The sequence below is a fragment of the Carassius gibelio genome, chromosome B23, assembly GCF_023724105.1.
Source record: "Carassius gibelio isolate Cgi1373 ecotype wild population from Czech Republic chromosome B23, carGib1.2-hapl.c, whole genome shotgun sequence".
Classification (NCBI taxonomy): Eukaryota; Metazoa; Chordata; class Actinopteri; order Cypriniformes; family Cyprinidae; genus Carassius; species Carassius gibelio.
The window spans coordinates 16836551-16864288 of record NC_068418.1 but is presented as its reverse complement, the minus strand read 5'-3'; the positions used below and the strand labels follow the sequence as shown (position 1 = coordinate 16864288).

Here is a 27738-nt window from a genome sequence, read left to right as displayed (position 1 = left end):
ACTCAAATCTTATAAAAATAAAAATATTAGGACTCCTAAATGGAAATATAATATCTGAAGAAATAGCAAACAGTCTTTGCAATCGCTAACAAAATACAGCAGCTGGGGAAAATATGTGGAATGTTGTTTGTAGTAGATTATGCAAGTCTCTGAACTAATAGACATGTCAAGGACTAATGTTGTGATTAAATATCCTGTAACTAAACTAAGTGCTTCCAATGAGAGTCAATGGGAGTGAGAAGACTTGTAAAAAGCTGTCAGTATCAGAACACAGAGACTAAGGGTGATGCAGAAAAGTCTCGGATGTACTCTGAATTCAATCTAAAAGTCAATGTTGAGTTATTTTTAATGTCCATGTATTTATTTATTTGTTGGGGAGTTTTGCAATAAGCAGGAAGTTGCTTGATACATAGAAAAATAAATTACATTTGACTAATTTCTGCATTGAATTGAAACTACTTGAACAGTGTGTTTGATTTCATGCCACAATATTCCTATGAGGCTGAGGACAATATTAAATCTCCATTCTAATATGTGGAAGTTTTTTAATTGTGGTCATGACCTCACGACTTTACAATCGTTTTTTGGATCACACAAAGACACCCACGTATTTTGCTTCAGAATTTCCTGATACAGGAATTCATAATTGATCTCTTCATGACTAAGCCGGTCTTGAGGAGGTAAATCATATTGGATATTGCTGTGTACTTGTCAGATTCACAAGAACACAGTAGATCTATGTAGATTTGTGAACAAAGATTTTATTTGCAAGAAATATCTGATGATCTATATCTTCCCCTCTAGGGTTCAGTTTCATAAAATCTTTGTTCAGTTCTTCCACAGATTATTGCAGGATGTCAACTGCATCTGAAAGAGAGGATGTTTCAGCAAATCTTCTTCTGTGATCCTTCAGAATTATGATATGACCTACCAAATTGTATATATGGTAGGGCTGAGTGATCAACCACCTATTCCATGACTGTTTAAATGTGCATTATTATCAGAAATCTGATGAAAATATGTCGCATATCAATTCAAATCTAGATTATTTTAAGGGGTTCGTGAACTTTTTCACTTTTTTATTATTTTTTTTTTTACTCAAAGATTACATTCCAGTCAAGAAAGTATAACTCAAAATACTGGCAGTCAGTGAATGTCAAGGGAGCTACAAGGAAATATGTTAGAGATCTGAGGTTCAGTACTTTCAAACAACTTCTGTTCAGGGCACATATTGTTTCCAAATGCATCCCCAGTGTGATTAGGAAATAGGCGTTACTTATTAGACACTTATTCTATGATGACATCCTGAATTACAGTAGTACCTTTATTTTCTGCGACCTTTGAGCATCCTCTCAACTCTATTAATTCACCATGCTTTTCCATTTAATATAACAGCACAAAATGAAAACGATCACTTATTTCTATGGCACCATTTCTTCACCTTGCTTCCCTACACATTTCCAGCAGCTTTTCTTCAGCCAATTCCACAGTGGATTTCAGCCTCTTGAGTTCAGGATTATGGTTTTCACTGCCCTCATTTGAGTTTCTCACACATTACCATGATTGATGGATGATGTATTTTACACTACCTTAAACTGGTGTTTAGCCAATTTGAACTGAGCCAGTAAGAAGTGACTCAATCCAGCATTGATAATGGATAGAAAAGTCATATTTATGGGTATGGGTGTCAAACTGTCACTGGATTAACAATCAGAGTAAAACACATTTATTTGTAATGTAATTTAGTAGTATTTAAACAATTCTTAAATAAATGGGGCTTAATGGAATAGTTCACCCAAAATGATAATGACATGAGTTTGTTTCTATACCAGAGCAGATTCAGAGAAATGTAGCATTGCATCACTCCATCGTTTATCGTCTTATGAAGTGAAAAGCTGTGTTCGTACGAAACAAATCCATCATTAAGATGTTTTAAAACTGTCTCCTCTGGCCAAAATACCAGTCCATCATCCATATTAACGCTTTCTCCAGTGATGAAGTCCATGCCCTGTTGTCCGCTCACATCAAAATCAAACAAAGATTCATTTAGAGCTTTTTTGAGATACTGAGAAAGCAATTATTATAGAACTCTCAGTCTGACGGCACCCATTTAAGGCATATGATTTATTGGTGAGCAAGTGATGTAATGCAAAACTTCTTTAAATATGTTCTGATTAACAAACACACTGTTGGATAGCCTGGGGGTAAGTACATTTTCATTTTGTGGTCAATTATACCTTTAACTTGAGCTCATTTTACTCTACTATATAATCAGTTGTCAAGATAATTTGTTAATGTTTTCAAACCTTTTTTTAGTATTTATGTATTTCAGACAAACAATACAAAATACAAAGTATAGTACATTGAAAAATAGGAAAGGCTCTTTAAATTTACAACAGGAGTCTTTGCTCTTGCTTGAAATGTGTAGCTTGAGAATAATTCATTCTCCTTTCCTTCTTTGAAGGCTAGGCTATTTGTAATTCTCTGAGTGTAATTTAACATCAGCCTCGGCTCTTGTCGCATCATTCATAGTTTACTTTTACTGTCATATTACAACTCTCCTATCTTTCCCTGAGTGCTGGAATCATACCATCAATTATGTGAATGTGTGACCTCCCCCGCTCCCTTTAGTTTATATACCGCAGGTTTTTAGGGAGCACAACACATTAAAAGGGGGAATCCATCATATGAGCTGTCAAAGAGCAGCAGTATTTTAGCTCCTCCAGTTTCTGTCTCTCTGTCGTGAATGCCAAAGACTTGTCAAGACTATGAAAAAGGACATTTAAAGAAATTCTGATGAATGGCTTTATTTGGGGTTTGAAGGTAATAATATCTAACCATGTAACAATCAGCGGGCAATAATGTGATGCAATTATTAAAACAGACCAATGAGCCCTTGCCCAGCTATAACAAAAAAAATTTTCATCAAGATGTATAGCTTTAATTCTTCAGGCCATGTTTAGGAATTTGTGGGAGTTTAGGCCATCACCATGCATTTCCCTCTTTATGTGGTTGATAAATAATGTCCACATACACTGACAGTATTCTTTGGCAAAGACTGAGCTGAATACTGATGAGATCTGAACACATGTAGTCACACAAATTTACTTTCAAGCGCACACTTCACAATCGTGGTTCCATAAATGGTTTGACTTGGAATGGAATTTTGAGTCCAGAAAAATAGAGCATGCTAACACAGTAGCCTGCATCAAATTCTATTACTTCAAAAGCCAACTTTATTTATATAGCGTGATTTATTGAAACAGAGTGTTCAAAAGAACAAGGAAAATCCGGTTTGACACATTTAATGTGTCAGCTTGAAAGCAACGCATTCAGTGTGCATGTACGTTTTGAGGATAAAAGGGCAATTGTTCCAAGCTCCAAATGAACATGGGCTCTATTTAACATTCCTGAAAATCAGTAGAGAAGTGCTCCGAACAACACGCAAGGGAAAACTAAACTGACCAGACAGTCTGTATAAGCATTTGGATATAAAATTAATTTGATGTGTTTTTTTACTTAAACATCATGAACACTGTGAACTACAGATGTTGAAGTTGTCTCCCATTAGATATGAACTGTATATGATAGCCGTCTCCTGTTATGCTGGAGAACTGTTGATATTTGTCATATTTTGCAGATACAGGCTCCAGAAGTGGCCAAAATTGTTTGTACTGTAATAATTTGTTCGAAATATTCACAAAAGATCCTGCAAATTATAATCCTATTATATGACAAATTTGACAGCATATAGGCTATTTGAGCAGCAAATCAACATATTAAAATGATTTCATGTGAGACTGAAAACTGGAGCAATGATGCCGAAATTTCAGCTTTGCCTTTACAGGACAATTCTTTTCACAGTTCTATTAAATTGTAATAATATCTCACAATACTGCTGTTTTACTGTATTTTTGCAAATAAATGCAGCATTGGTGTGCATAAAAGCCTTCTTTAAAAAAAAAAATCTTTATTATTCCAAATTTTTGACTGGTGGTGTCAGTACATATATTTATCAATATTCTGTTGGCTCAGTTTCATTGTGTTATTTTGGCATGTTGCACATTTGTACTACTGTAGTCGATCACATCCTAACATAGATTCTAGCACCTCACCGCCATCGCTGCCACTCAACTAGCTGCTATGGTTATAATCAGCTGTTTATGCCAAGCACTTTTACTTTCCATAAAGGTATCTTTACTTGGACTCCAGTGTGACTGGGTTCTTTACACACCCCAAGCCATTACCATTAAGGCTTGCTTTCTCACATCAATAATGGCTCTAGACCAGTACATGAGTATTGCTTTTCCATGCTCCTGATGCTACTCAAAGTGGTGCTGTTTTTAGTCAGCTCATTTTCTCCTGTCAGCTTCAAACATTCGCTCATACACGCACATCCTCAGCAGGCCTTTTCCAACACAGATTGACAATTTGCATTACTGCTTGAACCAAATGTTTAGTTTTTGTCCGGTGTTTATTGGATATGCCTTCATGTCCTCATGGGTGGATTGGCACATGCCGGGGGGGGGACAAGAGGTAGCTGTTAGGTAAAATCTGAATCAGGAGAGAAATATGCACAAAATCTAGCACAATGTTGGTGTATATTGAGAGAGAAGACACAAGAGAGTGGACATTTTCACTGGAGAAAGTTCTGTATTTTGTCCAGAAACAACATCTTATTTATAGATTTATTTCTAATTGATAGACTGGAGTAATAGTTGATTACTTGTGTATTATTGTCGCATTTTTATCTGCTGTTTGAATTCTCATTCTGATGGCACCCATCCACTCCTGAGAATCCATTGGTGAGCAAATGATATTTTAAAATATGTTCCAGTGATTATCCATACTCATCTATATCTCGGATAACCTGAGGGTAAATTTGCAGCAAATTTTCATTTTTGAGTTAGTCCTTTTAACTGCGAGAACGGATTTTTATTTCACCATAAAAGAGTTGATAGGACTTTGGCAGGAAAGTCCTATGATGATATAACGCAGGGAAGAAAAATTTTAGGATAATCGGATCTCCATCCTATTTTAATTTAAAAAGAATATCATAAGAAAAACCCAATTAATCCTAATAGCATAATGAAGCCCTGACACAAAAGCAGCATAGTTTTTCTGAGGTTTCTCCCAACTTACTCTCCATTACTGAAATGCATTCAATACACTTTGGAGTCAGAATCATTAAACAGTAATGACCTGCCATCCATCTCCTTAGTGTTTTATAATCCCAAAATAGCACATGACCAAAATACTCAACATAAGATATTGCGTTTTTGAAAAAAATACAATAAACTATAGGACAATGAACTCGTAATTTGCTAAAAGCAATTTTGTAAAATGATCCTCTGCGTGACCGTGATCTCTGATCTTGTGTGTTGTGACTTGAATGTAAAGTAACCGCATTAGCCTATCAAAATATCTTTGTTTTTTCCGGGCCAATGTAAATTCATGTTTCATTATATATTTTTGTATGTTTATATTAGCATGATATTTATTTATTTATTTATTTTACTTGCTTCATTACAATAAAAATAATATTTGTCACCACCAGCTGTTGTTCAGCTCTTATAAATAATAGTCACCTTCTTTTCAGTCCATTAGTCATCACATCGTCTGTAAGCACTGCAGGTGTAATTAAGGCCAGAGGCACGGAGGTGCAGCTTTAATCTACCCGCTGAGTGCTGGCTAAAAACACGCTCACTCACAGGTCATTTCATGCTTCAAGTCATTTCAAGTTCATTTAGTTTCCCTGTCACATTTAGTGCCGTCACTTTTGGAAAATAAGCGATTTGATGTCGATGTCATTTGATTTCCTTTTCATACTGCTATTATTTTCATCTAAATTGTTCTTTGAAATGTTTGCAAAATGTTTTTTAAATAAAACAAAAGTTTATTGCAGTACATTGTACAAAAAAACACCATTCAGTCTTTTCTTCAAAATTTCACATTTAACCCTTAAATGCATGAATGTTTTGCCAATCATTATTACATATTCAGGTCTTTAGTGACCCGGACCTAGGCTATATATTCAACATGGATGGATGTGTAACCGCTACTACAATAGCAAAAAAAAAAAAAAAAAAAAAAAAAAAAGAAAAAAAAGAAAACTAGGTTAAAAAAACAACTCTACTGATATTTTAAGAACGATTAAAAAAAATAATAAAATAAAGCATATTTCGTTACCTTTTGAAACTTAGCAGGGTTCAATTTGAACAGAGGATTTTATTATTGCTGTCAGAGTAATAATTCCACAGTATATTCAGCATCTGGGTCATATTCACGATCTAAACCATATTCTCAAAAACTATCGTTTTCAGTGACTTCAAAATCAATATTTGGATGGCTGTTTATTCACCACATCCAGCGATGCATATATTTCATTGCGTATAAAGTAATTGCTCTGCAGTAAAGCCATTCAAGCCCCTTCGATTTTTGCTGATGATATTCTTTTTTTTTTTATTCCTGCGATAATTATGAGCGAAACATCAAGTCACCATTGTGTATCAAACAGTGCCACCTCGAGGAATAAAGATGCATTGCATGTATTGAGTCATCAGATATTTAATTATTGTAGCTCAGGAAAAATATAGGCCTACTATCAAAAAACTATATATATATATATATATATATATATATATATATATATATATATATATATATATATATATATATATATATATATATATATATATATATATGTTTAAAATGAATAGATGTGTTACTTGCCATTTGTTTGTAATAAGGCCTATTTGTGAAATTTACTAGCAATTTAAGAGTGAAAAGTAAAGATGTAGTGATGTCAATTTTCTCTTTAAATTTCGTGAGCCATCCATAAAATACAAGAATGTTTCTTGTCAAGTAAAACTAGTGTTTTCTTTTTAAAGCTGAACTCATTTGTTTTAAACAAGAGTATAAGATGAACAAACATTTTCTCACTGAAGGTCAGAAAATCTTTCAGTTTCACCAAATGTGTGTCATCTTTGCAATGTAAATAGATAACAACAATAGACCTAATAAGTCAGTGTCCGCGGCTCCTTAGTTTTTCTGACCTCACCCAGACTGACAACAAGATCTGTGTAGCTTTAAACACACACTTAGCTCACATACAATCAACTCCATCAGACAGACCTTTCAACCCAACCCCTCCAGTGTGCATACAAGCTGAATGACAAACATTGATGTTTTATATAATGCAAAGCATGTCTTTATTGAGCACTTGTTTTTCTTTCAGTACTTGTTTCTATTATATTGTTCAGCTAACGTTTACCATTTTCCGATGTTTACACTTCTATCCTCTGAACTGAAAGCTGTGAGAGTGATTCCAGGAGTTGCGCACAGAGAGTTATTTCATCATTGAACTGGAATACACAAGTCTGTCTGGCCAGTCGCTATATTTTTTGTCAAATATTTTTTAATAAAGAACACTAAACGGTATACTGACTTTTGTCCCTGGCAACACTGTGCAAATTTTAGGTCACAGAACTCCATGCCTTAATCAAATACTTTTAACTCAAACCATAATTTCATGTCCATTTACTTATTTGTTCTTTAAAAAGCTGTGTTATAATGTACATTCAGACGTCATTATCTCTAAATAAACTCCAACAGGGCCTTGCATTAACCCTGAAGTGGTTTATTTTGTGATAATGACCAGATAAAACCATAAATTATTCACTTATTACATGGGTATTAACAAAACAAATAAATCTCTTGCTCATTTGTCTCTTTCTTAAGAAAAGCAGGGTCCATTGGTTGGGAAAAATTCTGAATTTAAGAATAGGCAATTAGTATAATAAGTATAATTATTTCATAAACGTTAACAGATTATATCTGTTTGTTGACTGATATGTTAAATATGTTTGCATGTTGAATAGATTTTGCACCACTATTAATTTTTGTGATCTACTTTCAAACAGTTTTGCCCCATCACTCCCCCATTAGTTAAATGGATAGTCCCGACCCAAATTCATTGTCACAATATTATTATATTAGGCTATAGATTCTGACTTCTCACAGTTCTGACTTTTCTTCTTGCAATTCTGACTTTGTTCTCATAACTGTGAGGAAAAAAAGACAATTGCAAGACAATTGTGAGCAATTCTGAGAAGAAAAGTCAGAATTTTGAGTTACTATTGGAAACTCAGATTTCAGAACTCAGAATTCAGAGAAAAAGTCATAATGGTGAGATTTAACCAAATTGTGAGTTGCGAGAAAAAGTTTATATCTAACTCTATATGGAGAGTTTATATCTCACAATTCTCTTTTATGGGGTTTTCTTATTCAGTGAGTTTTTCTCATTCTGTGGCATGTCAAAAAGCATTTTGTATTTGTATATATATATAATTCATCTATTTGTTCTGTACAGCTTTGTTCTCTAATTTGTCAACTATAATTTAAAGAAAAGAGAGCACTATTGTTTTCACCTAGTACTCTCATCTCCAAGTGTTTCATCTTCTCTCACACCACCCATTGTCCTTGTGTCACACTTGACAATCATTCTGTGTTTACTTTAGTCAAAATTAAACACTATTATCAAGATGAATAGGAAATACTCCTATTTCCTGCATTTGTCCATCAGTAGTACATTTGGCCACAGCCCTTATTATACAACCAGGAACAACCATAGAGCCAGACTTTGATCTGTAATCTCAATGCTTATAATAGGATGCCTGACATGAAATACTTTTGGCATGTGACTGTATGACATGGTATACTTCTTATGAACCTATTTTAAGATTTCTAAATAAAATAGGCAATGTGACCCTTTTCCTCATGCAATCATTATTTCCATAAATAATAATGATGTGGGGTTCGGAATATATTACATCTTTTAAAATGCGTGTGCAGTCAAGAAATTAACAACATATTTAAGTTTTCACTGACAGTCTCATTCAGCCTCATGATTAACAGTAAAACAGACCACAAGTGCACCATTCAACTTTTTTTTTCTCTGCACCTCCTTTCAGCATCTACTTTCTTCTGCAACAGAGCTCCCTTTCAGTCCTTTTTCCACCTTCTCTCACAAATAAATACAATCATCATCATCATCATCGCTGCCATAAATTACTGAATGACGTAAACACACTCTCAGACATCCAAATAAGTGTAAATAAAAACACACAAATGAAACGGGCTTGTTAAAATCATTAGCCGGAGTCTGGGAAAAGCCCAGTAGTCCATATAAAATGAATTAGACAGTTACTCAGCACTGCAGCGATTTCATTTCCTCAGCTGCCGGTAGGAAGGGCATCCGGTGTAAAACATGTGCCAAATCAATTGTGCAGATCACTCTGCTGTGGCAACCCCTGATAAAGGGAATAAGCCGAAAGAGAGAGAGAGCTGCCGGTCCATTTGCCTCAGCTGGTTAGAAATGTAAAATTACACTCGGTTTGATATACATCCTTTGATTCGAGAGCTTTTGTTTGTACTTTTCTTTGTGCTTGCATGAGTGGTGTGGTACAGGATCTGCAGTTATCTGTCAATTTAAGTTTCCCTACATATTCTTCTGCAATCCCTTTCTACTCCTCCCAGGCTTTTGTCGCTTTTCTTTGTCTGTCTATCAAGGGAGGTTGGGCAGAAATGAGAAAGCTTTAGTTCAAAGCGAGGTTTTAAAGTGGATAAAGCCGCATTGCCGTCCTTGATCTGCGTTCTTTTTGCCTTCTGCCCCCCACCGAGCACAATCAGGACGACCCTTTGCTGAGCAGTAGAACGCTTTTACGCATATATATATATATATATATATATATATATATGCCTGCACACTTGCATTCAGACACATATATCCATATCTATGGATAAACACAGGGCTCTAGGTTATTAGGCTGTGACTTATGGCAAGCAAATAATAAGCATGTTGTTGCGTGATATATGGTTTCCTGCAGTAGAGGACTCAGACAAGCTACAGTATAATATGATTCACAATCTCTTCTGATATTCATGACGTAAAGGGATATTTCACCTAAAATTTTTATTTTGTCATCATTTACTCACTCTGTCTGTCATTTAAAATCTTTATGATATTTTTCTGCTTTGAAAAATAAAAACAATTCCACACAATGAAAGCCAAGGGGTCCAATGTTGTTTTAGATATTTTAACACAATCATCCCAAACCTCCTCCTGCCCAAACTATCTCAGGTATCCGTGCCCATCTCTATCTGTCAGTGGATCACCAGCTTCCTGATAGTCAGTCAGCAGCTAGTAAAGCTGGGAAAATTCTCATCCAGCACCTGCACCATCAGCACTGGCGTCCCTCAGGGATGTGTTTTCTCCCTACTGCTCTTTTCCCTCTACACGACTGACTGCACTTCAAGGACCCCTCTGTCAAGCTCCTAAAGTTTGCAGACGACACCACACTCATCGGCCTCATTCAGGACGGTGACGAATCTGCCTACAGACAGGAGGTTAAGGAGCTGGCTGGCTGTCTGGTGCAGTCTCAACAATCTGGAGCTTAACACACTCAAAACAGTGGAGATGACCATGGACTTCAGGAGAAAACCCCCTGCACTCCCTTGTGTGTGTGTGTGTGTGTGTGTGTGTGTGTGTGTATATATATATATATATATATATATATATATATATATATATATATATATATATATATATATATATACATACATAGGGAAGGGAAACTATGGGGGAAAAAACATGATTGGGTTAGTTTTGAGCAATTGGGTTTGTTCAGCAGACCTGGCAACCCTAAATAAAATACTACAGTATATAGCTGAAAGCATAATCACATAAAGCTAAATAATTACTAAATGAACGAACAAAATGAACCCATCCAAACACTCTCACAATTTCCACAGTGGTTGCAAACACATACAGTGATTTGTTACCAGATGAAATCATCACATTTTGTGAAGTGATATAAGTATATTTATGTAGCAAATATTGCATGAGCATGCATTTCCTGATTAACAACAGCCCACCAACTATGTTCTAAATGTAGGTTTCACATAGTATTAACATATTTTCCTGTATTTTTTATGTTATGCCTTATATTCTATATGCATTATCAGATTAATTCTAAATGATAGAATGTTAACAAATTGAGCCTTTTGACTTTCTGAATTTGACTTTCCAATTAATCTTGGATTGCATAACTTGCTCTGGTTTTGCTTTCCATCTGTTTAACTTTACCATTCAGAAGACAAATTCCTGAAATCTTAATGTTTGTTTTGCAATATGGATGGACATGCACCATTTCTAAGTATTTCAGACTTACAGCAGTCAATAACTTCAGGTCTTTTGTCTAAACCTGTAGATTAGGTGCTGCTTTCATCTCACCAGAAAGCCCAGGAGAAATGACTTAAATGAACTAGTATTTCATGTCTTTTCACATGAGACCTCACATTGATTTTACTGCTCGTCTGTTTAGCATTGTCTCCTTGCATTCCCCTTGTAAAGCCTCCAGAGCCTCCACACAAAAGCCTCACATACTTTACCTCTCCCGCTTCTTTAAGAGTGGTTTGAAAATCATTGGATTATGGAGCAGGAGCATCCAAAGAGATCTGAGCCTAGGTGTTGACCACAAGTCATCACGTTCAACAGTCATGTGCAAATAACCACAAAAATCCTCCACATCTTTTTTCAGCCCGGATATCATGAGGGTAGAAATGCATTAATAAATGCGTCACCATAATGTTTGTTCAAAGTGTGTAAAAAAAAGCTCATTATTTATTTATACATTATTTATACATGTTTCATGGAACATTTCTCTTAACATTTTAGTTAGATGTTCATCTACCTTTTTTTAACATTACTACTTACTGGTTTCAGAGAACATTCAAAAGTAACGTTCCGTTAATGTTGTGTTCTCTCTTACATTCGCATAACAAAGTTTTTTTATATTTACAAAAAAATTTACATTTTTTTATATTTTCCCAAAAATGTACATTTTGAACAACGTTAACGTTTCAATAGCTTCATGAGAACGTTAGCAAAACCTATTTTTATAAGCTGTGGTATCTGTTCTTTCTAGCAGAAACATGTTAAAACCACACGTCTGATCTTGTGAGGGACTGTTTGTTAAGTTTTGGGTCTTTCAGCACTTTTATTATGAGGAAGCCTGCCGATGATACACATGTGCGTTCATTGCCAAACAAATGCTCTGTTAGAGGAAAAACAGCTGTCTTTTTAATTGCTGGCCCCAGAAGAAGCTCTGAATCTATAGAAAGCCATATGAGGTCATTGAGATGTGGAACTGCTCTGATCTGGCCCTCATTCCTGTCCAACGGGGCCCTGGAAATGTTCCCTTCAATAAATCCGCTGATGATGGGAAATGACTGCAGCTTGCTCCATGTCTGCATGATTTGTGCTGCAAAAGCATTCTGCCTCCGAGATATTTGTCCAAATCCACAACAATAGGAGAGGCTCAAGAGACAGAATATATTTGAGTGTTGTGTGTTCAGAAGAAGTACTGTGCAATAGTTTGAGTTATTGACCACTTTGGGAATATTTCTAAGCCATCATGCACATACCTGTTTAATATTACCAAATTAAATTATGTAAATAAATATAACATTTAGATTTTATGAAAAAAAAAAAAAACACAGAAGAGAAGAAATTGTTGATTAAAGTCGTTATTTTTGATAATAATTTGAAAATAATTTCCGTAGCTTCATAAAACTTCAGTTGAACCACTGATGTCACAAGGACCATTTTAACAATGTCCTAACTACTTTTCTGGGCTTTGAACATTTCAGTTGTGTTGCTGTCAATGCAGAGTCAGAAAACTGTTGGATTTCATTAAAAAAAAATCAGAACTATCCCTTTAATGTTATTTTATAATTTGATCAAATCAAACAACATTTTAGTGACTATCTCTTGTTTCGTCCAAAATGGAATTGTATTTGCTGTGACATGTTTTATCCAACTCGGCAATCAGTGGAATACAAATCAGAAAACCATTTGCAAATAGCTGAAGGCAAAGGGACTTCACAATTTACACACAGGGAAACACAATGTGCATTGTGTGAATGTCAAGCAGGCGTCTTATTAGTCCAGAAAACTAAAACAACTAGCAAGAAATGCAGTCACACCCAGGGCAGGTTATTGTAAATATGGAAGCAAATATTGACACAGATCACTCGGTCTGAACAGTGTCACTATGGCACAAAACTGTGACAAAGAGCTTCTTCTATATCTGTTTTCTGTGTCACTGTGGAGATGAATGTATAAGAACACCTCGTTTTACTGGCTCCTCCCCTCATCTAACAACACATGAGACCTGAAGAAAGGAGAGAAGGGAGGGAGCGAGGGAGGGAGGGAAGAGAGAGGGTGAGTGAATGTAAGAGATATGTTGTTTATACTGAGCAAGGCTCAAATTCAACGCCATCAGTGCACCGGTGCTCACATAATGTGGGAAATTAAAGCTCAGACACGCAGAGTCTCAGGAACGGCGGGATATTTCTTGGAATAAATTGCATGCCGCTATCCAGAGGATGAATAGGTGAATGCTTCAAAAGTACAGCTTTACAAGTTCACATGGGGTGGTGAGATCTTCATCAGCACAGCAGCTCTTATGTCAACTAACCATCACAGAGCACAACTGCAGCTCTGAAGAACTGAATGCGGCTCCTCACAAAACACATGGGTTATCGTTGCTGATTCAAGAAAACAGAGTAAGTTTTTCTTTTGTTTATTTATTTTTTTAAATAAATTAAATGTTTCTATACTGCAAAAATTCATTTTTCATTTGCAAATTAAAATAAACATTTATGCAAACTTTTAGTTGACAAGCAAAATGTTGACTTGTTTTCAGGTCATATATCTGTATTTTATATTAAAAACCTTTACCCCACTGGCACCCCGCCCCATTTAATCATACATATAACAAAATCAAGATTTACATAATAAATGAATAATTAATAAAAACTTGTGTGTGGGTGTATGTGTGAGATATGAATCATTTTAAAGTGTAATTTAAAAAGTGCCAAGAGACTTTTTTTAAAAGTCATTTAATGTTAGAAAAAGAAAGAAATTCAGCGTTAGTAATGCAAATCCATGCCACACTGACAGGTCTGTAGTTTTCCTGTGCTGGGCTGGTATTTGAGTTTAGTTTTTTCTTCAGAACTCAAAGAGAACATGAAACATTACATTGAAGTAATAAAAAATAATAAAGAAAAATTATTCTTCTGTTTGATTCATGTGTTTTAGTGTAACAGAATAAATGACAAGCTATTATTATAGTAATAAGCATGTACTGGCGGAGCTGAGTTGAGCATGAAAGCTGAACTGAGTAATTGTCGTCAGTTTTGTCGAAAATACGGGTGGTTGCCATGAAATACCTGTGGGAATTTGATTTATTGCAATATGACATGATATACTAAAATATTTGAAAAAATACAGTATATTTGCTGTTTTAATGACACATTAACTCACATTATTTGAGAACGTGCAATGTGTTTGTCTATACCTACATTGTGCACACAATGATTTTTGATATTGTGTGGACAAAATTGGAAGACCATTTATAAATCATACTAAATGTTTTTTTTTTAGGATGAGGGTATAGAATCAAACTTTTGTACAGCGTAAAAGTCAAATGACTGTAGAGTCCTCATAAAACACAACATGTTTAAGTGATTCAAAACGGCTTTTAAGAGTGGTGAGAAGACTTTCCCTCACACAATCATATAAACCTAAAATGTGGAAACAAAAGCAAATACTTTATTTTCATTTCATGCAAGATTGATTCATTTTGCTCATGCAGGCTTGTTATTTATAGTCACTGTATGAGAATAATGCCTCTTCTGCCCCTTCTCAGAATATGGAGAATGTTAGATTGAATAAACACTGCATGGTTATTTCTAGTTTTGACTTCTGCAAAAAGTTTTTTACTGTAAGAGGCTAGAGGATCACTGTTTTGGTTCATTTGTGTAGCTCTTGAGTCAGTGAAGGTGAGATTTAGTATTGAAGAATTAAAGAAATGCAATAAAGAAGGTAATGTACTATTTCTATTTTATCATGGCATATTGATCTAGTTCTTATGATTTCTGTCAATGTTCATCCTGCAGGAGGTTCCTCAAGATGGTTTCAGGTCTTTGAATTTGAAAGATGTTCTTATCAGGAGTGAGAAGCTGTTGAAATCCAAAAGGGAGATTTTGGACACATGTTGACGCAATATTTTAGTGTGTAATTTATTAAGTTAATAAGGTGCTGAATACTATACTATGAAACAGGGCAGGCATCCATGACCTGGAAAATTAATTTGTAATTGCATAAGCCTTTGGAGGACAAAACTAATGAAAATATTTTGGATTTGTAATTTTTAATGACGCACACAACTATTATGCAACCTGAACAGTTTTGTAAATGCTCACCGTCTCGAGCAATTATTATGATCTACATTCTGGGCATTCAACTGCAAGTCTTCAATTCCTCTTTCAATTACGTTTCATTTAAATATGTTTGTCAAACGTCTTTATTATCTTTGTTCGTATAGAAGGGAAAAACAATAGCTAAAAACAAAAAAGTGAAACAAAAGGTTAGCTGATTTCATTAATAATGCAAAGCTCAGATACACACGTTTGTAAATAAAAATAAATGTTTCTTAAAACACATTAATATAAAATGGAAAATATTTAAATTCCAGACTCTTTGAAGAGCAAAAGTACATTGATTCTCTTCAAAATTGTTTTTATTTTTCTCATTTTTAAAATAAATATGGTAAACTTTTCAAACCCCATTGCTATATTACAATGATCATAACGCTAATCAAAGTAAAACTATATATTTATATATAAGCATTGCAAACCTAATATTAATTCCATGCTCAAATAATAGTTAGTTCGACCTCCGCACTGCCTTTCAATTAGCATTTTCAAAAAACTTTTCCTAGTGTATAAACCAGACTTTAAGACATTTAATAAAACCCAACTTGCTGCACAAATATTTCATTGCCTATCATACTGAAGCAACCTGAGGTGATTCATCCTTTGTCGTCTATCCATGTTTACAACACTTTTAGTTATTATGCATAAAAAGCAACTTGCAAAAGCAAAGTGCTTATTCCGTATCATCAGCTATATTTAGTCTAGGCCAACATTTCTGCTGCACCACATTAGTGGATTCTTTAGAGTCAAAGGGAGAAAATGACAAAGCAAGGGTAAACCGAACAGCTCATGCATCAGCTGCTTCAGAGAATGACCTCAAACACTGCTGTGACAGGGACACTCGCTTTTATTTATGACTGGACCTGGAAAGCCACAGCGAAAAAAGGCATTAAAAACCCCATTCTGTAAGAAGCAAGAGTTTCACAATCGCACTATTTATATTTGCTGAAAAAGAATGAAATATCGAGATCTTGGGTATTAATTATGAGGTGCTGTAAAAGGTTGTGATCTATCTATCCTGTAATTGATTTTCTGTCAGAAAGTTTTAAACTTGTGTGTGGGAAGGTGGAAGACGGGTTAAGAAGTATTGTACATATTAACACCAAAGCCCAGATAATCACACAGAGAGACATACTGCTCACACTCAGTGTAAAGAAACCTCATTGATTTAAGATGAGGTGATAATGGGAAACAACGCTCTTTCAGAAAGTGAGAGATTGAATTAGAAACATAAAGGAAGGGAGACAATATGCAGAAACGAATGGAAATGCAGAGCCCAAAGACATGAAACAATATAATAGGCTCTGTTTTGAGATAGGACTATGATATATGATTCATTTCACCGGTATAATGAAATGAATTAACAAGAATTAGATAGCAAGTATCAAGGTTTAGTCAGTCCATAATGAAATGAATCACCAGTGTGTCTTTGTCCCACACTGTAAAAACCTGTCAGAAATGTGTTTATAAGTGTGTGAGTGTGTCTACTGCTAAGTTTGTACGTGAACAGGGTGCTCTTTCACTTACAAAAAAATAATATATAGTTTCATATTAAAATCAAATTTATTATACAAATTAATTCGTTTTTTTTTTTTTTCATATTTGGTCAGATAACTTGTTAAACGGTTTCTCTGTAATATTTCATATTAATTTCTCATTAAGATTACAAGCATTCAGAACAGGGAGGTGCTGCTGTAATATAAGCGCAGGATAAATCACATTGGATTCATTTGTCAAAAAAATATATATATGTTGGGTCAAGTATCAGTGGATAAGGAAGATGACATCAGTTTCACAAAACAGCCTGTAATAAGTCAATTTCAATTTAACACAGCATTTCTTATTCTTTTTTATATACACTCTTTGCACTGGTATGTAAGACCTTTTCTAGTTATTTCTCTTTTGTGTGTTCTCGTCCCACGTCCTGTAGCCCACCTCCTCTCTGTTTGTTTAACCCAACGTCCCTTGCTACTCATGCTACGTCCCATTCTTTCTCAAACTGTCATTCTCATTTTGGCAACTTAGATTTTTATTTGTACTATTTATTTGTATAGTTAAGAAAATAAACCACATTTTATTGGGATCAAGGAGCAGTTGATAACAGACAGAGAGAGGAAGCGGCAGAGAATGGGGTAAAGGAATGGGCGACGGAAATACAGAGGGAGGAGGAAGCAGGAGGACCGAGTCAGTTGTGGAGGAGAGAGATATTAAAGGGAAGCAAAATGTGATGGAATAAGATGGGATATTAGGAGTCATATCAAGACAGGGGAAATTTAGAAAAGAAAACTTGACAGATGCATCTTGGGGGGAAAAACTGCAGCCATGGGGAATTAAAGAGTGGAAGAGGAAGCAGATTTGTTTGCTTGCTTTTTGTGTGTCTGAAATTGCTAAACTGAGTGGCAAAAGTTCAAATCATAAAACAAGATTAATGATGAGGGTTTTAATGCAATGCACGATGGCCATGTTACACTACAAGTCAAAAGTTTTTTTATAATCGGGATTTTTAATGTTTTTGAAAGACACAACAGTTGCATTTATTTAATCAGAAATACAGTAAAAAATATAATATTGCTAAATATTATAACAATTTAAATAAACTGTTTACTATTTTTTTTTTGTCTCAAGGGTCCTTCAGAATATATTCTAATATGCTGATCTTTTCTCACATTTTCGTGACAATCATGCTCTTTTTTTCTTGCAGGCATGGAGACCTTCTCAGAGGAGGCAGGTTGGGAAGGATCCCTCCATGCAACCGTTGCATGGTCTAACTTCTCCTCCTCTGGACTCAACAGTACTTTCAAAGGAGGCTCGTACTTCTGGTTAGTGTCTCAAAACACCTCAATAAACCCCACTCAGACGCCCGATCCGTTCACGGTGCGGGACATCTCTCTGGCTAAAGCTGAGATTGGAGTTCTGGGTCTGGTTCTCGCTCTCACAACACTAGGGAACAGTTTTGTACTGTGGGTTCTGCTGAGGCGGCGCAAATACAACGCACCCATGCACCTATTTATGGTAAATCTCTGTGTTGCAGATCTTGTGGTGGCGTTTTTTCAGGTGAGCTGAACTTTGTCTAGTGCTTAGTGTGGCATTTTGTCTTTCAAGTGACTTGTCAACAGCAGTACACTAATGTTTTGCAGGTGCTCCCGCAGCTAGTATGGGATATCACAGAGAGATTTCAAGGTCCTGATGTGCTGTGCCGCTCAGTCAAATATCTGCAGATAGTGGGAATGTTTGCATCATCTTATATGATTGTTGCTATGACAGTGGACCGCCATAATGCCATTTGCTGCCCCCTGCAGGCTTACAGAGGAGGGGCATTTTCCCGCTGGAATACACCCATCATGGTAGCCTGGGGTTTAGCTCTTGTTCTCAGTGTGCCACAGGTACTAGATAAACAATGCACATTTTACTACACCTAGAATGTTAGCAAGTATGAGTCAGTTCATATAAATTTTTAAAGAAACAGATCACCCAAAAATGAAAATCATGTCATCAGAATGAGAGTGAAAACATCTGATAAAAATCAATAAGACTCCAGTCCATTAAGTAACGTCCAACAGTGAAAAGCTGCATTTTTTAACAAATTTCAACTTTAAACTTGCCAATAATCCATAAAATTGCTTGTTTGCTTTTTCTTCACAAGATGATAACTGATAGACTGAAGTCGTGTTTTTTTTTTTTTTTTTTTTTTTTTATCAGCTGTTTGGAATCTCCTTCTGATGGCACCCATTCACTACAGAGGACCTACTGGAAATACAGTAATGCTAAATAAAAAAAATAAAAATAAAAAAAAAACATTTTCCAATGAATAAACAAATTTATCTGAATCTGACTGTGAAAAAACAATTTGCCACTAATTGTTCCCCATCAAAGTCATTTCATACCTATATGCTGCTATCTGTTTTATGAAACACAAAAGGAAATATTCTGAAATATTTGACATTTTTTCCAATGCTGTTTTCTCTACAGGTGTTTATTTTCTCCAGGTCAGAGGTCTCTCCAGGGGTGTTTGAGTGCTGGGGGAATTTTGCAGAACCTTGGGGGCTAAAAGCGTATGTCACCTGGATGACTATAGCGGTGTTTCTGCTTCCTACCTTTATTATCACCGTTTGTCAGGTACTCCTGGTGTCTGTGCATTCTGTTTGTGTCTGTGATCCCAGTTTCCCCTTTCACCATATAAAAAATACATGTTAACACATTAGTTAAGAATTACTCTTGTGGTTGCAGTTTAAAAGTAAATCATTTATTTGATTTACTATAGTTCATATATTTGTAAACTGTAGTAAAAAACAGAACTTTTATGAATTTTAAAACCTAAATACAATCACCAGAAGTAAAAGTTAGGCTGCATCTGAACTATGGTCGCATATCTTCAATGTCATCAACATTAACATCTGAATCTTTCAGTCTTAAGTGAAAATCTACAATGGAAAGTTTGAGTTGAGTATGAACACAACGAGGCTTTGAGAGTGGACTTGTGAGTACAGTTTGGTGTGATGTTTAAAGTCCCCGAAAACCTCTATTGTCCCATTTAACCAACTGTTAGCAAATGCCTTTTTGAAGACATAAAAGCTTTTAAAAACAACAAGTGGGATACTGCTGATGTATTTTGTGTCATAGAATAAAACACAGAGTGTTAACCACCAAACTTATTTCAGGCATTTAACCCACTTGAAAAAAAAAAAAAAACTGATGCACTAATGAAATGTCTCAGCTGATCTGGAAAAGGGACTTTTGTTTTCTTGAGATAAAACATGATGTTCTGGGGTGACAATTATTTGAGAGGAGGCGGATCTCCTGACATGTATCATAATGCTTGTTTGGTGAGATTATGCTCTTTGACCTGGCCGAGGGGTTTTGGTCAGTTAAAGCTCTATTTCAGGAGAGGAATTCTCTGTGCAGATCTTTCATTCCACCAGCTGATACAGTTCCCAGGAAGAGTACACTGTGCATAAACCAAACCTAAAACTGCTTCCCACTGAGTATGGACAATGTGTCTTTGGCAAAAAATCTTTTAAAAACATTTTTGCAAGAATCTTCTCAAGGCTGGTCTGACCATTAAGCACCTGCATGGTAATCTTTCCAAGCTAATGTCTTACTGACAGGAAAAAGGTTCTGTTTTCATACACCAAACAATTCCCACAAAGTGCCACAAAAACTGCAATGATGAACAAATCTCTCACATCATGAACCTGCTGCTTCTTGCTGCTGACCTGCAGATGGATTTTGACATCTTGTGAATTTTAGTACAATTTATAGTTTTTCACTTGCACTTAATGTGATTTAAGACAGCACATGCTGGATATCTTACTTATGTAACATCCCTGCTTAATCTTATCAGCTCTTTGATAGATGCTCAATGTTCTAAATTTGAAGAAACACAGAACTGAGACCCGTTGTGAGTGCATAAAGTAACGCCGTATTCCTCAACAATGAATCATGTTTTGTGTTCAAAACCTGAACACGACTCGACATTGAAGTCATCAGTTTGTGGACAAATGAACAAATAAGGGTCTTCTGGCTGGTTGCATGTCCAGAGGTTGACATAAAGACACTTAATAAATGGTTTTAAACAAATACCTTGCATGAATGATTCAGTGAATCTCTCAATACAAACACAAACAACCTTGAGTATGAGTAAACCAATCTAAGTGAATCTTTTCAGTGAACCAATTGAAAAGATTCAAGTCACCGACAAGATCCACACTACTAATGTGTCATAGGCTATTAATCCAGAACAGAATGAAGCTTTTACTATGTAAAATTGAATGCTATGGGTTAACATAGGCCTATTTAACATATTTAATTAATCTTAATGTATCACTGTGTTCACGTTATAACCGCCCTATCATTTATTTATATATTTTTTCTCTAGGTACGAATATTCAAAGAGATCCATGACAACATCTACCTGAAATCAGAACGTGTGGTTTCTGCTGACATGAAGAAGGACCTGGTCATTTTTCACTTTCCCATCTTCAAACAACGGGCCAGCAAAAAGACGAGAGAAGCAAGGGAACTTCATAAGAAGAATACCAACAGTGACTCATCCTATTCTCACACCTGCTACTCTGAGGACGCACCAGAGCCGGATTGTTGTGACCAATCCTGTCAGGATGGCTACTGTCCCAATGACCTGGCCTCACAGACTCACAGTTCATCCCCTGATGTGCTGCCTCACATTCAGACTCACCCTCACACTATCTGGAGCAACTCTGCTGCCGTCCAGACACCACATGGGAACTCTGTTCCTCACAGGAGCACTTACAACACCGCTACTGAGTACTCCAATGCTTCTTCAAACCCCTCTTTCCCACCTTACCCCCTCCATCCACCTCTTACAGGTGTGTCGAAAGCTATGTCTAAAACAGTGAGGATGACTCTGGTCATTGTGCTGGTCTACACCTTGTGCTGGTCACCCTTCTTCATTGTACAGCTGTGGGCTGCCTGGGACCCCAACCCCCCTAACCAAGGTGAGAAACTAAAACAGTCCTCACAAGAACGATATAGCATAGCCATTTTTGGAGATAAGAAGCATGAGGTGCAATTCAATGATGACATTTGGCTGTTCAATAAGTGTATTATTAATTCCTTTACAAGAGGACTGACTCATTGTGAAAGTGCTTTGAAATGGATGTAAATTATCCGGAAAATATGTGGTCCATCAATGCAATATGTCAGGTTGGTGTTTACTACAACAAACGTCCTGCAGATGCCCTCCGTCTCTCTCCTTGCTCAACCCCCCACACCCCCCCACCCCCCCACACACACACCCCTTAGACACATGCATATTTTAAGGCCATTTCATCTCACTAATAAATAACCTGTTTCCATCTCATGCTGTTCTTTTATCACTAACCAGATGTTGATATCTCTCACCACAGGCCGCGGAGAGCTGCTTTTGATTTGTTTCAGTTGTTTTCTTGCAGCCAATTGGGCAACATATTGCCATTGATTGAACAGTTGAATGTCATATAAACTGTTTATTGTAAGAAATTTTATTATTGCATTTCCATCAATGGAAACTTCAATTATAATGTTTTTTTTTTTTTTTGTCATTACAAATCCCTTCTTGGATGCATTCCTTTCTTTATTTCCTATTCCAGTTTAAAGTGTAATGGGGTTGGAAAGTTTTTATAAATAGGTTATAAAAAGGGTTGAAAGAAGTCAATTATGCGGTACAGTAAAATGCAGTAAAACCTTCATATTGTAAAATAGTATTACAAACTGAAATAACTGTTTTCTATTTTTAATGTATCTTAAAATGTAATTTATTCTTGTGACAGCAAAGCTGTTTTTTTTTTTTTGAGGCAGTGTATCATTACTGTGACAGATGTCTATTATACAGCAGTTTGTATTAAACAGCATTTTGTATTGCTGGTTTAATCAGTAATTCAGAGAATAGTATAAATGTATATTATAAACTAAAAAGTATACATTTTTAGTCATTGAGAGTGGCCCCAGGTAATAAAATATGTTCTAAGAAAAACATTAAGAGAATGTTTAATTTTATTTTTTGCAAACATTATGGGAATGTTACATGTGAATTTTTCTCATAACCATTTGAAACTAGTTAGTAGTAACATTTAAAAAAAAAAAACTGATGAACATCCAACTGAAATTTTCAGAAAAGCAACCCCTTGAATGATAAACAATGTTGGTGATTATAGTTACATGCAACAGAATTATGTAATTTAAATGCAAAAATGAACGTAGCTGTAATCTGTAAAAATAACATTATTAAAGACCCGGTAACGTTGAAAAAACATTCTATTAACATTACTGGAACATAGCATTAAAAGAACCCTGCCAGAACATTAGCCAAAATTCTAAAAACAAGCTTGGCGGGCATTTACAAAAGTAAAATTGCATATAAAATTGTATGAAAAAATATGGTTTTAGTTAAGTTTCGAAATCTCGCTTAGATCAGCACATTTCAAGGAGTCATTGTCTCTAATGTGGTTTATATTAGCAGTGACCCTTAAATAAGGACAATAACTTGACCTCTACAATAACTGACTTGAAATTGATTGGACTTTCTCCCTCCCTCATTCTCAGGAGTGGCTTTCACTATCCTGATGCTGTTAGCCAGTCTGAACTCCTGTACGAACCCATGGATCTACACAGCCTTCTCCAGCAGCGTGTCCCGTGAACTTCTGGCTCTGCTGCGCTGTCGGCCAAAGCTGCCCCGCAGGAGCTCAATGCACGACCACTCCAGTGACATAAACACCTCCACTACAAAGGACAACCAATACTGACCCCTACAGAATAAAGGAAATTGAGTGTCGGCAGAGACAGGGATTTATGCGGCTGTATCTGTCCTGTGCATGTGGAAGACATGTTGTCATGAAATATTGCCACATGTTCTGTTCAGAGTATCCGATGATGCCACTTTAACCAAGTGAACTGTGAAGAGTGGCTTATTAATGACCAAACAGGAGCAATTTATGACATACATGCAGGATTTGATGCAAAAATAGACCTCTTGAGCACGAGACTGATCTTTGCTGACTCATCAAACAGGATAAAGAACAGCTTACTGACTGTCATAAATGTAATTAAATTGAAAACATTTATTAAACAGGTTTCAATGAAGTATTGGCACTATTGTGTGTGAGATGGAGATAATCGTCTTAACTGCGGAGGAAGAAGAGATCAAGGCCTTTACCCCACAGCCAGCTATTTCATCCCATTTATCAGTCTTTTTGCCTTATAAGTCTTCTTCAGATTCAGAGCTTTCATGGCGAGGACAGAGGAAGAACATGACTTATGTGATTCATGCATGGAAAATATATCCAGGGGACACAATACAAGACTAAAAGCGGACAAATATCTGAATAATGCCTTTTGTAAACATCCAGTACAAAAGGTAGAGGTATTAACTGAACATATTTTGACAAATACGTTTTTTTTTAATAAGGCACAGTGAATAAGGCTGAGGAAATAAGAATGGTTTTATTTAGTCAAACACCAGCAGTGTGCCAAGCAGCAACAATTTCAGTTCCTCAACAACAGACTGTATATAAAGCACTTAAAAGCTTATTTAAAGTTGTGTGAGAATAAAAATAAATAATAATGAATATGAGATAAGGAAGTATAAGATAACTTATAATGACATCAGGTTATACAGTGCCTTCCATTTAACTGGTGTACAGTATAAGCATACAGATCCTGTCATCTGATATTTTGTAAAAATTAGTTTTCTTAATCAGTATTTTTGCTTAAAATAAGAAAAAAATTATTTCCGGTTGGTTGGAAACCACTAAAAAAGCCTAATCCTGCAAATCAATGAAATGTATCTTCTTTTAAGAATGGCTAAATATTGTTGCTAAATGCAAAAGGAAAGGACTGATTTAGAAATATTTATTTGTAGCAGTAGCTCATTTGACATGCTGTATATACTGTATATACTGTACATAAAGGCTTAGATTAAATGAAAACACATAATAGTGATAGTAAAAAAGTATAGTAAAAAAAAAAAAATTGTATTGATACAAATGTTTATCTATATATATTTATTTGCCATTTAAAAGAGAGAATGTCTTTGTCAAATCCTTGTGTTATAGTCCAGAAACAAAAAATAAAGAATCACGTAAACAAATTCAAGGTTGAAAGTGGGGTCTCTTGAAAGGAATAGTTAAATTTTAAAATGAAAATTCTGTCATAATTTACTCACCCCACACTTGTTCCAAACCAGTATGAGTTTCTTTCTTCAGTTGAACACAAAATAAGATTACAAAAAAAAAAAAAAAAAAAAAAAAAAAAAAAAAAATTATGTATATAGGGATCTGAATAGTTGATGAGCACCATTGATTTACATAGTATTTTCCCCCTACTATCGAAGTGTAGGAAACAGAAATGTTTACCCAAAAATGTACTCTCCTTTGGGCCATGCAAGATGTAGATGATTTGTTTCTTTATAAGAACAGATTTGGAGAATTTGCAAGAATTAGAATTAGCAATTGAATCATTTAGCATTCATCACTTGCTGCTCACCATGGGTCCTCTGCAGTGAATGGGTAACATCAGAATGAGAGTCCAAACAGCTGAAAAAAACATTACAAATAATCCACATGATTCTAGTCCATTAATGTCTTGTGAAATGAAAAGCTGTGTGTAACAAACAAATCCATCAGTAGGAACTTGAAGATCAGCCCATAATCCATAATAAAGCTTCCTTTTGTATCAAAATCCACAAAAAAAAAAAAAAATTCACTTATAAACTGTGCTTTGCTTGACCGGTGCTTATTTCTCTCCTGATTCAGACTAGACGACTTTCTCCAGTGGAGAAAGCAAGATTAAGAATGGAGGACTTGAATTTTAAGTTAAAAACATAATGATGTATTTGACTTTAAATAATGGAGTCAGGTTGATCACTTATGGAAAATTGTGATGTTTTTATCAGCTCTTTTGACTCTCATTCTGATGGCACCCATTCACTGCAGACGATCCACTATGAGCAAGTGATTTAATAGCTACATTTCTTCAAATCTGTTCGGAAAAAGGAATGAACTACATTTTCAACTAAATCTTTTGGTGAATGAATCCTTTTAAAATACTGTAATCCTGTAGCTAGGGCCAATTGTTTGGTATGCTGATACTTATTTATTTGGCCAGTAACATGCAGTAATTATGCTGTAAAAATAACATTTATTTATTTTATTTTTTGCCCAGCTGTGCATTGCCAATTTTTGCATAATAAAAAAAGGGCTGTAAAAATTGTTCACAAAAATATACAATTGTTTATAACACCAACAGACAATTCATACTAAAGCAAAATGTTTATTTCATGGAGAGATAGTAATTGGAACCTTCTGTGCTCACTTGCAAAACCCAAACTATGCCCTTAAAAGGGTATCCATCTCTCTGACATCATCATATGCACATCTCTTTGGATTCCAGGTTATACATAGAATCCTTTTTAAGTCAGATCCCTCTGAGAACAGGAAATACAATGAAGACCAGTATTAAACTAATGTGAACGGACAGAGGAGCTTTATCAAACACTGTTAACGTGGCAAAAAAAACAAAACAAAAAAAAAACAAAACAAAAGGTACATCCGTTTTGAAGTGCAAACCTTAAAGACAGGGTCATGTGGGATACATTTGGATCACTGAAACATTCCTATAAATGAAACCATAATTTCTTGTCATCCCATATGGTTTGTAAGACAGCTACGCAGGGATTATTAATGGCTGTGGTCAGGAGGACCACAGAAATCCTGCTGGTGCTGGACGGCATTCTGTGTCCGAGGTTCATTCACTAATTCATAGCCATTTCTGGCAGTTTTAGAGATATAAATAAGAGTTTGTCTGTTGAGAGGCTGACATGCAATGGCCAACCCTTCAGTCAAGAAGTAATTAGGGTCGAATATAAAATGAAACTCGCAAAGAAAATCAATCAGATTTCTCATTATAGTAAAATCATGTCAGAGTGATGGATGCATTCAATTGTTGTCTGCAACATTTTTTTTTTCTTCTTCTTCATTTTGGAGCAAAAGCATCTGTGGAATCTCATATAAAAATTATTATTTTTCTGCCAGTAGAGTCCTTCAAAACTGAGTTTGGATTTTAGCAATCAACGTTTACAGTTTTATATATTATTCTAGTACTGTGTAACCGTTTAAAATGTATCCCAAGACACAGCTGAGAAAAGCACAGTGTGAACTTCATGTAATTATAAAACCTGAATGAAGACTATTGTCACATTCACCGATGCATGGATGTATACAACATGGTTACAAACAGCTGCTCTACATTAGCACTTGTATATAATTATCAAGAGAGGGATGAAAGGATAATAATCAAAGTAAAGAAATCTGCTGCTGTTAAAATCATTTGTACACCAAATCAGATCATGATGATACAATATAGGATTAGCCTGTGCAATAAAAAGCTGCTCAAAATAAGATTAGTTTGTACCCCATTTCATCTCAATAATATTTATCTAGGAGCCTTTTATAAGAATGTTTTCCAGAATTTCTGCAAGGACTGCTTGTTTATTTTACAGCATTGCATAAGCTTTGAGCATTACTCTCTTATAAGGGTGAAATGACTTACACCTCGAGGTTCAGTTCACCTTAGGCCGCTCTGGCAGCTGACACACTGCTGGATACTGAGCAGACAAGAAACACCATTTTGAATGGCAAGACATTGCATTCTGTTTAATAGCCTGTCTTGTTTGCACTCACAGTTAATTGCAAATAACTGCAAGTGTTGTAGTATTATAGAAAAGTTATGAATGGCCTATAAAGTTGATACAAAATGTAAAACTGTCAAATCAAGACTACAGAGTTTGGAAAGTAGCCTACTGTGGAATGAACTGGTAAAGTATTTTGTAATTTGTTCCTTTTGTAGGCAATTATCCTGTCGTTTTTACGGAAAGAATGTTTCGGG

At 35.4% G+C, this 27738-nt stretch overlaps 1 protein-coding gene across 1 annotated transcript; it reads left to right on the top strand.

Annotated features, from left to right (window-relative positions):
* Nucleotides 1–13295: 13295 nt before the first annotated feature.
* Nucleotides 13296–24943, top strand: LOC128011156 (vasopressin V2 receptor-like). Its single transcript, XM_052593296.1, has 6 exons — nt 13296–13629; nt 18044–18396; nt 18480–18725; nt 19312–19458; nt 21218–21815; nt 23401–24943. Exons 2-6 carry the CDS (start codon nt 18046–18048, stop codon nt 23598–23600), a joined length of 1542 nt encoding a protein of 513 aa, XP_052449256.1. The 5' UTR covers nt 13296–13629; nt 18044–18045; the 3' UTR covers nt 23601–24943.
* Nucleotides 24944–27738: the final 2795 nt, after the last annotated feature.

Coding starts and splice junctions, on each gene's coding strand:
- LOC128011156 (XM_052593296.1), top strand. CDS start 18,046: ATGGAGACCTTCTCAGAGGAGGCAGGTTGGGAAGGATCCCTCCATGCA. Junction 18,397..18,479: donor TTGTGGTGGCGTTTTTTCAG/GTGAGCTGAACT, acceptor AATGTTTTGCAG/GTGCTCCCGCAGCTAGTATG. Junction 21,816..23,400: donor CCCCAACCCCCCTAACCAAG/GTGAGAAACTAA, acceptor CCTCATTCTCAG/GAGTGGCTTTCACTATCCTG.